Source organism: Anomaloglossus baeobatrachus, chromosome 2 (assembly GCF_048569485.1).
Source record: "Anomaloglossus baeobatrachus isolate aAnoBae1 chromosome 2, aAnoBae1.hap1, whole genome shotgun sequence".
In the NCBI taxonomy this organism is placed as follows: domain Eukaryota; kingdom Metazoa; phylum Chordata; class Amphibia; order Anura; family Aromobatidae; genus Anomaloglossus; species Anomaloglossus baeobatrachus.
Window position 1 is genome coordinate 226,366,939 of NC_134354.1, and position 13,349 is coordinate 226,380,287.

The window sequence follows — 13,349 nt, forward strand, 5'->3', positions numbered from 1 at the left end:
TGCGGCTGGAAGCAGCAGCAGCGGGGAGTCGGCAGGACCGGAGACCGAAGATCAGCACCAGGACAGCGACGCCAGGGACAGGTGAGTTGAAAGTTCTCGTTCTCCATGTGTTATCACAGATAACACACGGAGAACACACGTAATGCCATAAACACGGCTATCGGAGGGGAAAACGCATCTTTGACACATCCGTGAAACACATGCGTGATTTTCACGGACGTGTGAAGGGGGCCTTAGAGTGCGGCGCACTTTTTTTCTGAATCAATTTATTTAGCAGTTAAATTTGAATTTTATTTCAATTGACGTGTATTTGAAGAAGAATTTGCACCAAAATGTTCATTAATTAAATGCCAATTTAACCTGTAGCCGTAAAGGTGGATTTATATAGATAATTTGTATTTTTGTTTGTTTTTTGGGTGGGGAGGAGGGGCTATAGTAGATTAAAAAACATTAAGGGGTGTAAAGGAAACAGGGAAACACATAACATCTCCCTTTTGGATCACTTTCGTGTTTGGCTAAAATATATTAAAAAGTGCATCAAAAAGGAGCATGTCTGATTCCAGTCTTGCTTTTTAATTGTACTGCTTGTGATTGTGAATGAAAGCACAAGAACATAACGAATATGTAATCATCTTTAATGAAAATAATTGTAAGTAACATGAAAATAATTTATTAATGTATTTATTAAGATTTTATCCTCACCACAAAGCAGATGTTAGATTTAGGCTGCATTAACACTACCATGTACCTCTTTTTTAGCTGGGGTTTTAATCGCAGACAGCACACTGACTTGAACCGATCCATACACACATGCGTTTTAAAAAAGGATCTATGACCCAGAGCATGTCCTATTCTTATCCATTTTGTAGATAAAACTCAGCCATTAAAGTTGAAGGGGATCTGTATAAAACGGATGAAACACAGAAGACAAACTTTGTACTTCACAGTTCCATCCGAGTTTCATTGGTTTTTCACTGATACATTGTTGAGAGTCAATGGATACAAAAGTTCACCGTCCACCTCCTTCAGTTTTTAAAATAGGATTTAACTACATTGACTCCTGAAAAAAGCGGCCTGCTTCTCTTGAATAATAACACTTTAGGGATCTTTCAGGCATCAGCTTTTCGAGTACAAGTTCTATCCATATTTTTCACAAGTAAAACTCGTACCCATTATAGTATTTTGTTCAGATGTCTGTGTATTTTCGTGGACCGCACCAAATTACGGAGACATATTAGATTTTGATCTGAGTCAATAATTCAAGTCCATGGATCAGTGAAAAAAAAAAATTATACAGTAATCTGATGCCATCCGTGTACTGTCAGTTTCTCATTGACTGATATGAGAAGGATGAAAAATCTTTTTTTTATGCCCAGAAAAACTGATGAAAGTCTGACTAAACTGTGGAAAAACAGACTCCCTGACGTCTGAATGAGGCCTTATATAGATGTGTGACTGCAGCCTAAGTCTATATTTTTGTCACAGTTGAATTACAATATACAGTGGACAATGATATTCACAGCTTTTGCAAAATTACCTGTCATACAAAAGAGCCTCAAGTTAAGCTGGTTTCACACTTCTATGTATCATGGTACGAGTATGGACAATGGTGCCTGGATTAGCAGTGGTTCTCCTGGCCCAAACTCAACAGCCTCACATTTGAGGCTTTCCAGTAAGGGTTAAGACTAGAGATGAGTGGACCTGTTGAAGTTCGCTTCTAAAGGTTCAGCCGGGCTTTAGATACAGTTCGGTTCTGGACCTGGACTTGACCTGAACTTCAGTGGAAGTCAGTAATTTGGGCCAAGCGCACCTGAACACAGTGATGCCTGATTGAGTGGTTAGCATACGTACAGAACCCGAACGCCGAACTCAAACACTGATTTTTTTTTTGTGTGTGTGTAAAATCCATGTTTGGTACAAACACCAAGCTTTGCTATTCGGATTCGCTCATCTTTAGTTAGAAGAACTGTGGGCGGTCCATACATTATGGTCCAAACTTGGACATGGAAATACAAATGTGCGAAACCAGCCTAAGGCACAGACTGCATCCAGCAAGTCTTCTATAATACTATGTACATACCCATTTTTCTTCTTTTAACACAGTTTAACAGAAAAGGTGTTTTGAAACATTTTGCATATTTTTATATTCCACATAATCTGTACATATTTAGCAAACATTTCCCACAGTTGTCCACTACATGTATTAAAACTTGTAAGTGCAGAATTATTATTGTTGTAGTACACAACAACCCATTCTTTAATTTTCCACTAACAATGTAAGGCCACTTTTACAATGCAGGATTTTCGGCAGTATTTTGTATCAGTAGTTATAATTCAAAACTAGGAACATAACATACGCCAAGGAGAAGTAGAAAGGATTTGCCACCTCTTCTGAATTTCTCAATTCTGGCATACAAATACTAACTGGAAAACTGCCATGGAAAAGTGGCATTAGGGTGGGTTCACACAGTTTTTGTCAAAATTAGTTGTTGTTATTTTTTTACTTCATCCTGTAGCAAATAAACGCTATGGCCAGGAGAAAAAAATGAAATGTATGACAAACAGTGGGGGAGATTTTCTAAACTAAATTAACGGAGTTCTAGCAAAAAATTAACTAAAGACGATCTTAATACCTAACACTAGATTTATTATCTGTTTTAGCATATTCTGCTTAGCTTGAGAAAAGGACACGGCTTGTTAGGAAAGGGATGTGATTTCATGAGAAACAGGTACAAGATGCGACATTGTGCACCAAAAATGTGCCAAAAGTTTCGAGCAAATTTCTAGCACAAAGTAAACTAACTATTGATTTTAGTAAATCTTCAGATGGTCTGTCTAGGTTTACAACATCATTGTGATTACTTTGGTTCAGTTTAAGGCTATATTCAGTGGCTCTATCTGGGCTTATGTTTAAAATCCAGGAAAACAGGTATGCCCCGATGGGGCCATTGACGCTAATGATGCAGGCAGAGTCACTTTGTGCTCTATCAGACATCATTTTCAGCACCTTCTGCCTATTGAGGTGGGCAACATGTTGCAGTTGACCACATATTGGTGCCCACCTCAGATAGGTAGATACTGCCTAAAATGATGTCCGACAGATCACAACATGATTCCGTCTGCATTATTAATGTCAATGGCTCATCAGCACAAACGTCCGAATTCCGTTTTATAGACGCAAGTCCTGACAGAGCCATGGACAACAGACTCAGATAAAATGTGAACATAGTTTCCACAGTCTAAGACTGAGTTTACACTGTCTACAAATTAGACAGTATTCATAAATCTGTCTTAATGGGGTTTTTTTTGTGTCAGAGGTTTTTTTTTTACCCTTTTTTTGCAATTTTTAGATCCCTGGCATTTTTTTAAAATTTATCATGCTCTAAATGTACTGATTTTATGATGTAAAATGCATGTGTATAACAGAAAAATGATAAAAATGCATGAAAATCTTTAACTGTTAAAAGTGGATTGCAGTTTTCTACTGCCCTACTGTAAGTAGATAGATATTGGAAAAACTGAGTATGACAGCTTATTGTGCTCGTGAGTGTTCCACGATACAACCTTAAATCAATTTAAGAATTTTAGGCTTGGGTGCTTTTTGAAATTACTTTTTTAAGCTTGTAAAAAAACATTATGAATGTCAGTGTTTTTAATTGTGATTTTACAAGCATTTTTAGTGTCATTAGCAGGATTTTTAATTCATTACATTTGTATCATGAAGTTTTCTGGCATTTTTTCAAGTCTTTTAATGAAGCCTATGACCTTAAAAGTCAGAAAAATGTCACACATACAACATGTTTAATAAAAAAAATGCACAAAAAGGCGCCAAAGTGTCAAAACGCATTGTAGTGCTCTCCATGCAGTCTTGTATATAACATCAGGCTGCCAAGTTTTGGGGTAAGAAAAGTGTTTAAAAAACAGCAAAAAAAAAAGCTGTGAAAAACTGCATGAAACCACCCTAAATCTGCAACAGGTTTTATATTTTTATACAACCCAGATACTAATACAATGTAGAGTTATCCCAAGATCAAGGATAGAAGAAATTGAAGCTGATTAATACTGAAAAGCACAGATAACTACAAAGTTTAAAGTCCATTTCCAGGTTATAGATATACAATAACCATCAGTTGCTGGGGACGGGAAATATGTTACTGCTCAGCAGTCAATACATATTCTAGGTAGATAATCTTAAATATGTAAAAAGGCACTTTAATTGGATGAGCAGAAACCATGTTGGTAAATCTTGCACCGGCGTTGTCATCATGCACTGCAGGCTACCTCTACAGGTAAACTGCGACTGTCTGGCACCATCTATATTGTTATGGGCTATTGTCTTAAGGCTACTTTACACACTGCGATATCGGTCCCGATATCGCTAGTGTGAGTACCCGCCCCCATCTGTTGCGCGACACGGGCAAATCGCTGCCCGTGTCGCACAACAGCCGTCACACATACTTACCTGTCCGGCGACGTCGCTGTGACGGGCGAACCGCCTCCTTTCTAAGGGGGCGGTCCGTGCGGCGTCACAGCGACGTCACTGAAGCGTCACTGAACCGCCGCCCAATAGCAGCGGAGGGGCGGAGATGAGCGGGACGTAACATCCCGCCCACCTCCTTCCTTCCGCATAGCGGCCGGGAGGCAGGTAAGGGGAGCTTCCTCGTTCCTGCGGCGTCACACGGAGCGATGTGTGCTGCCGCAGGAACGAGGAACAACTTCGTTACTGCTGCAGTAACGATTTTTGAGAATGGACCCCCGTGTTGCCGATTAGCGATTTTGCACGTTTTTGCAACGATGCAAAATCGCTTATCGGTGTCACATGCAACGGCATCGCTAATGCGGCCGGATGTGCGTCACAAATTCCGTGACCCCAACGACTCCGCATTAGCGATGTCGCAGCGTGTAAAGCCGCTTTAGTATTATACAAGAAATCCATAAAAATGAATGTTCACATATGAACAATTTAATTAAATTGCAATGCCGGCCTGGATTTGTAGCAAGACAACATTTCTTTGTCTATTTATCATGGATAAATATACTGTAGTTTTTACACTAAAAGAGAAACTGTTCTAGTTGGTAGGGTAGGCAATTAGTCGGGGGGGTTACTATTACAAACACTGGTGGTCTACAATAGAGACTTCTGTCTCAGTGATGTAGAGTAGTAGAAGAAATAATAATAATAATAATAATAATAATATTTTATTGCCTAGTGGTCAGAGATAAAAGTGGGCACAGCCAGTTAAATGGAATCTGTCACCAGGTTTGTGATATGTAAGCTGAAGTCAGCATGCTGCAAGGGTTATACAGAAAGTACATGCATGCATGTCTTGTTAGGTTAGTTTCACACTTGCGTTGTATTCCTTCAGTTGAAGTCCGCCGTTTTGGAAAACAGCGGAATCCGTTAACGGATTCCGCTGCTTCCCATAGACTTGTATGGACAACGGATTGCGATTGATGGACCTGCATTGCTTCCACTGCAGCATGTAACTTTTTTGAGCAGCAGAATCCTTAGGATTTCGCTGCGCATGCTCTCTCTGGCTCCCTGCACACGTAACCAGGGTCCACATCGGGTTACTAAGCAAAGCGCTTTGCCTAATTACCCGATATTTACCCTGGCTACGTGTGCAAGGAGCCAGCGCTAAGCGGTGTACGCTGGTAACCAAAGTAAATATCGGGTAACCAAGCAAAGTGCTTTGCTTAGTTACCCGATATTTACCCTGGCTACGTGTGCAGGGAGCCCGACACTTCCCCTCCCGCACTCCGCCTGTACACACGCGGGCGCACACACACACACACTCACCTGTCCCCAGCGATGCAGTCCCCGCGGCACTGACGTCCTTAGCGCCATGGCCCCGCTCGGCTCCACCTACTTCGCACTCCACCCCCCGCACACATTCTCGGCGGCCGAACGATCAGCTGATCACCTGGCGACTGGCTGCTGTGAGCGATCAGCTGATCTCCCGGCGACCGGCTGCTGTGAGCGATCAGCTGATCACACAGTGACCGGCTGCTGTGAGCGATCAGTTGATCACCCGGCAGCCGGGTGATCAGCTGATCGTTCACAATAGTCTGCCGCCGGTACAACTGTAAAGAGAAAAAAAAAAAAAAAGCAGATTCCGCTGTTTTGTACGATCCGTTGCATCCGTTGTGCCACTATATGCAACACATCCGTTGCATCCGTCACACAACGCAATGCAACGGATGCCGTTCAACGCAAGTGTGAAACTAGCCTTACAGTCCAATCTTTTGCTTATTTGCCATGTTTGTTTAATTAGCAGGACCCTTTTCATTACAGGACTAGAAACTCACAAGCAGGCCAGTACAACACTTCCCTGCTGTGACTGACACCTTAGGGGTACTTTGCACATTGCGACATCACTACTGCGATCTCGTCGGGGTCAAATCGAAAGTGACGCACATCCGGCGCCGGTAACGACGTCGCAACGTGCAAAGCCTAGAAGCACCGATAAACGATCGCAAAAGCATCGAAAATCGGTGATCTGTGTAGTGTCGGTTATTTCCATAATTTCGCTGCAGCGACAGGTACGATGTTGTTCCTCATTCCTGCGGCAGCACACATCACTGTGTATGAAGCCGCAGGAGTGAGGAACATCTCCTTACCTGCCTCCACCAGCTATGCGGAAGGAAGGAGGTGGGAGGGATGTTTACATCCCGCTCATCTCCACCCCTCTGCTTCTATTGGCCGCCTGCCGTGTGACGTCGCTGTGACGCCGCACAATCCGCCCCCTTAGGAAGGAGGCGGGTCGCCGGCCAGAGCGACGTCGCAGGACAGGTAAGTGCGTGTGAAGCTGCCGTAGCGATAATGTTTGCTACGGCAGCTATCACAAGATATCGCATCTGCGACGGGGGCGGGGACTATCGCGCTCGGCATCGCTACAATCAGCTAGCGATGTCACAGCGTGCAAAGTACTCCTTACAGTCTATGTACAATCTGTATAGAGAGCTTGGTGTGGGTGGGGACAACTCTCTTGACTCTGCTACATGACAAAAGCTAAAAATTCAGATTGCGTGAGAACGGTTGCAGCCAGTACTATAGATGATACATCGTTGGATTCAGAGTCTCTTTGGCTACATAATGCTGCTCTCAGATGAGATAGCAAAAGTCTGCTGACAGATTCCAATTAACAATTTGCTGCTGGGGTGTCAACAGTCAAAGCGCACTGGTTGCAGCCCATGTACAAATTAGTAAAAATTAGGTACATTTTTACAATTTAATCTCAAACCCAGCAGAACTGTTAAGCAAACACAAAAAGTTTTTAACCAGACACTAAAGCAACCAAAGGGTTTTAGTACAAAATGATCACTTTGGTCATAACTGCGTCACCAACAACTGTGAGAGGGGCTAGAAGCACCTCAAATTTGAAAAGCACTGGTCTGGGGTATGTTAGAGGGATTAAAAGATCCATTTCTTGTGGTTTGATGTACAGATGGTAGTTTATATCAGGTGGTTTAGGCTTTGGTTTAGGCTTTAAGGGCTATGGTGTGGTCTGCTTGAAATAGAGAGATTGCGCCCAGTAATCTAGAGTATTTTAGGGAAGGAGGGGGGGGGTCATATCTTATTCCATAGAGGTCTAATGGAAGAAAAACAGTTATACCTGGTGGTGGTTTGGTGATTTACAAACCTGATCAGGCTCCAGTGATTTGACCTGTTTATCTTGTTAGGAAGCTAACCAGTGCAAGAAGGAAAAGAGAGAGAACTGTGGTTGGCGTGGACAGTGTAGCTGTGAGAGGGAACTGTGCAGCTTAGTCTGCCAACGAAAAGATGCATTTTTGCTTTACCAAGATATGAGTCTTGTGGTACAAAAAAAAAATAACAGTAATTGAGAATGGATACTATGTAAAGGCATTGCTTGTATTTGCTGTTAAGGATATCATGCATGAACAATAATAGCTACTCAGTTTTCAGAAAATTGAATTAATATTTATCATTATATGTAAACTTTAAAGAGACTTAGTCACTATATTTTTTTAGACCTATTTAAGCATAGGACAGGTATGGGGACAGATCCATTCTCACAACATCCAAAACAGCACAAAACAATACTGAATTTTCTGTGGTAACAGAAGTTGGAACCGGAAGAGGCGTGGGTAGCACCTCCCTCCTGAATACGGTAGTGGTCTCATAATCATGAGTCTACTCAGTATTCCTTAACAACTTCTCTTAGCCTAACAGCACAATATTTATTTTTTTTTAGTGCCAAAACGGCAAACAGAAGAGCCCTTTAACAGAACAGCATAATATAGTGAATGATCTGTTTTAAAGTATTAAGATACAATATGTTACAATCCTGTGAATAATTTTCCATGGATAAATTTGGGAAAAAATTAAGGGAAATGTACTTGTCTATATAGCCATTTAAAACTTAATGTGAGAAAAGCAAAAATCGATTGGATCAGGTCAGATATTCTTCTGGGTGTTGCCAGCTTTACTATCAGTGAACACTGCTGCCTAAAAGAGGTCATTGTCCTAGAAATTGCATAAAGTTTGAGCAACTGAGCTGCAATTCTAATAGGAGACCCTCGGCTTATTAGACAATGTGTCATTGATCCCATGTAGGTACAAGGGGAGCGTGCTGCAGACTTTCCAGGTTATCCAGGTTTTGCTTTAGTTTCCAGTGATAATTCGTCACTTCACATCCCATGGTGCAGTCACTTGTGGCTTCACATGAAAATATTGTTGGAATCTTAACATAGCATACCTGACAAAAAAAAAGAAAAGAAAGTACGATATGACTGAAATACCACAATAACAGGTAAAAGAAAGAAAATGGAACAAAATATCAGACACCAATGTTTCACCAGTGGTCATGAACTGAAAAATGCTGCCGACAAGCCACACCAGGTATAAAGCATACAATGAAGAAATATTCGGTAATTCTAAGGGCTAGTGGAGACGACCGTATTATCGGTCCGAGTGCTATCCGTCAAAAAATCAGATAGGACTTCAACCGTTGTCCTTCAATGAGGCAGTGCGGGTGAACAATTTTTTTCACACTATGGTTCGATTTGTGAAAAAAATTGCAGCATTCACGATTTGCATCCTAGAATAAGATGACACTCAGCCAGTCTATAGATCCATGAAAAAAATAAAAAATCAGACCGCACTTGGGTGACATAGATTTTCACGGACTAACATTTGGAGAAGGTGGAGAAACTTTTTTTTCTTCATTCTCCAACTCAGTGAAAAACATGTACAACTCTGTTCAAACTCTGAATAGTCTGATCAGAGTATTACAGTCTGATTAGCATAAATCGGACTGTTTTTCTTGGATGGAAAAAATACGGTCGTGTGAACCTACCTTTTGAGACTGAAAAACCTATAACATTGCCTTCCAAAATGTGATCACGGAGCATCACTTGTTTTCTGAGATTTGATAAGCTGTATTTCTCAATGGCTTTTGAGGTATAATTTAATGATTAGCTTTTATTAGCATTTTTTAAGAGGTCTTGAAAAGGTGCAAAATAACAGCAATTCTACCATTTTTTTGAGTTTTTTTGCCTCTTGACTGAGCAGTAATAACAAACAGGTTGAGGCAGGTGCCAATTGCATCCCTGTAGGTCACTGTACTACCATAGAAAAGCATTGCATGGAACAGCGTGCAATGGGCTAACAAAGGGAGTCCTACAATCTGTTAACCTCAGGAGACCTACTTTTGAATGTTTTTTTTAACTCTGTATCAAGATTTTATAGCATACAGTACTGTGATCTTTTTCTTGAGCGCTGAATCATAAAAAGTCCTTTCAATTGTTGCCATAAAAATACTATCAGCTACATATCAGGGAGTTTACCATGTTGTGGAGTCTAAAGCTGGGTTCACACATAGCGACAGCGACAACGACGTCGCTGTTACGTCACCATTTTCTGTGACGCAACAGCGACCTTGTAAGTCGCTGTTATGATCGCTGCTTAGCTGTCAACACAGCAGACGCAACAGCGATCATAACGACACGCGTCGCTGTGCTACATGTGCAGAGAGCAGGGAGCCGCGCACACTGCTTAGCGCTGGCTCCCTGCACTCCTAGCTACAGTACACATCGGGTTAATTACCCGATGTGTACTGCAGCTACATGTGCACAGAGCAGGAGCCGGCACTGGCAGCGAGAGCGGAGGACACTGGTAACAAAGGTAAATATCGGGTAACCAGGGAAAGGTCTTCCCTTGGTTACCCGATGTTTACCCTGGTTACAGCTTACCGCAGCTGCCAGATGCCGCCTCCTGTTCCCTGCTCACTTCATTTCGTCGCTCTCTCGCTGTCACACACAGCGATGTGTGCGTCACAGCGGGAGAGCGACGACCAAAAAATGAAGCTGGACATTCAGCAACAAGCGGTGACCTCACAGCAGGGGCCAGGTCGTTGCTGGATGTCACACACAGCGACAGCGACGGGACGTCGCTGCTACGTCACAGAAAATGGTGACGTAGCAGCGACGTCGTTGTCGTCGTCGCTATGTGTGACACCACCTTAAGGAGGAATGTTTTCCCTTGTGGAGACTACCAGGTCAGTGTAATGCAATGCTCCTCTGGGACTGGAAATATGGAAGTAGCCTCTTCAGAGAGAAAGAGGACTGGTGCCACCTATTGGATGTAGAAAACCTAAAAGTCAATATCAATTATTTAATGAGCCTTGCCACATGCCTTACGACAAGAAGCCAAATCAAAAACTTCAAATATGTGTTTCGACGTTTTTCATCAGTGCAAAGCAGGAAATCTGATTTGGCTCTCTCGCCCAGGCAAATCAGGCCTCCTATTTTCCACTGATGAGGGTCAGACACAGCAAAGTTTCTAATTTTGCTTCCTATCCTAAGTCATGTGTCACGGCTCGTTAAACGGTTGATATTGAGTTTTAACAGTTAGATCCGATAAGTGTCACTAAAGGTCCAGACCTGTTTTTCTTCAAAGAGCCTATTTACAATGTTATGTCAGACTTCTAGCCTAAGATAATAAATAAATTCACTGCACTCATAGATTGTGATGCAAAAAGTTTTCCAAATTTATTGAGGCGACTGTGAAGTCATTCCGACGTTTCGATCCCGCCTGGGTCTTAGTCAAGATTCGCTTCAAGATGGGTGCCTGGGATATGGAAATTTGAGTGGGTTAATAGCGTTTGGTAGAGAATACCTTGAGGATAAAGGTCCTGGGTTTAGTCAGCGCAGCAGCGCTGTGGCTGGTGATATGGTGTATCTATATCCATACACCATATCACCAGCCACAGCGCTGCTGCGCTGGCTAAACCCAGGACCTTTATCCTCAAGGTATTCTCTACCAAACGCTATTAACCCACTCAAATTTTCATATCCCAGGTACCCATCTTGAAGCGACTCTTGACTAAGACCCAGGCGGGGTCGAAACGTCGGAATGACTTCACAGTCGCCTCAATAAATTTGGAAAACTTTTTGCATCCCAATCTATGAGGCAGTGAATTTATTTATTATCTTGGATTGGACCCATTTTTCACTTGCACCACCAGCCACTTATCAGAGTGCAGACCAATTTTTTTGATCTAGACTTTTAGCCTACACCAAGAACTCAATTTTTGTGACATTAAACAAGTAACTTACTAACATTTTGTTCATGTGGCCCTCCAAGATACAAATTGCCTAAATGATACACAGTATCATGCTAATGTATAATGCATTTTGGATAGATACCTGCAAATTCTGAAGTGCCTCACTCACTTTAGCAAAGTCAATCGGGTTTACGCAAACGTAGTGGTATTTTTGAGGACAAGTATAATGCTGCACATAGTGCTAATCTAGCTTTCAAAAATATCAGGAACCATAAAAGAAAACAACAATGCAAATATGGATAGAGTCAACTTGTGTAGACAGGAATTTGCTGCCAACATCATGATGTTGTTTACATGGACATCAGTTTTCGTAGGCCAGTGTAATCAAGGAAATAAACGAGGGCCGATCAACTTGAATATAGTTGATTGGTGCTCGTTAAGAACTAGCCAAAGCTGACTCATCCGAATGGGCCTTCAGTTTGCACCTACTAAGCATATGGTGTAAATTTCAAGAAGCATACAATTATTCAGGATGTCCTCTTTTAGGTTTCATGCATTAAAATCATTTAAAGGTAATGGTCAAATTGCATTGTTTAAATAGGAGTATAAAGAAAACCCTGAATATTTTGGTACTGCTTGTTCATTGGCAATCATTTTATTGCCCTTATTCACATAATACTAAATTTGGACACCTGTGATCATGCAAATTCTATTTAGAGACAGTACTTTCCAAGCTTTTTCTAACTGCAATGAAACACTTACTGTGCAAAGTTAAAATCAATGTCAGAAAATCTGTGCTGAATGAGAGCCCATAGACCCCAGAAGAAGTGTGCTGCCTGGAAAATAAAGGAAAAAGGTAGTGGTTACAAATCTGACTGAAGCCTTTAAGGGATTGGTAGATCCGCTGGTTCGGTTAGAGATATTTTATAACAGAAACTTACTAATGCAACAGCTATCCACAGTTGCCATATATGTGTCTGTTCTGAATCATGACTTGGTACAATCTAGATAACCAAACTGAGTACACTAATTGTATATATAATTTAAGTATATAACCTATGGATGAAATTGAAATTCGGTTGTAATCATGATTTTAGGAATAACAAATGTTTAAAGAGAACTTGTCACTATGAGTCACTCGTAAAATCATGTTACCCGAACTTCAGTAATTTTTTTCACTGAAATGCTGTTGCAATGTTTCAGAGAGAACATGATTTGAAAAGTCGATCGGGAACTATACGGAGAGATCTGATTAGTTTAATTACGTCCAAGGTTGGCCTCTCCCCGCCCCACTCTAGGTGAGTGACAGATCACTCACTACATACACACATGGGAGAGACCTGTCAATTTCCTGGAGCACTTTGGGAAGAAGTTGTCTAGGGGTAGCGCCAAACTAGTCACAAGTCACCCTATAGTACCCTGTCTTCAAACTGTTTTTGTCAAAAGCCCGTTGAGTTTTAGAGTACAACATACATGCATGTAAACACACAGCCAGGCTGCCTGTGTTTCTGGCAGCATGACACTAGTAAAAGATTCCTTTTTATAAATCTATGAAGAATTTGAGGGATAAATAATTTAAAATGCATGCATGTATGTATATTCTTCATGTCAATCTAATTACCGTATATAGCCAACTTTGTGTTTAAAAAGTCATATGGTGCTCCTTCCCTTCCAAGCCCTGCCGTGCACCCAAACAGTGGTTTTCCATCACATATGGGGTATCACCGTACTCAGGGGAAAGTGTAAAACAAATTTTGGGGTCCATTTTCTTCTGTTATTTTGGTGAAAATGAAAAAATTGGGTTTAAGGCTACATTTTTGT

The 13,349-nt window shown here is 41.5% G+C and overlaps 1 protein-coding gene across 1 annotated transcript in view; it reads right to left on the bottom strand.

Moving 5' to 3' along the window:
• Positions 1-619: 619 nt before the first annotated feature.
• ETNK2 (ethanolamine kinase 2) overlaps positions 620-13,349 on the bottom strand; it is an 89,679-nt gene continuing 76,949 nt past the window's right edge. The window contains exons 7-8 of the mRNA XM_075335641.1: positions 12,291-12,364; positions 620-8,720 (exon numbers count right to left, since the gene is read on the bottom strand). Coding sequence (XP_075191756.1) covers positions 8,648-8,720; positions 12,291-12,364 — 147 coding nt within the window. The 3' untranslated portion in view covers positions 620-8,647. The remainder of the gene's footprint in view (positions 8,721-12,290; positions 12,365-13,349) is intronic.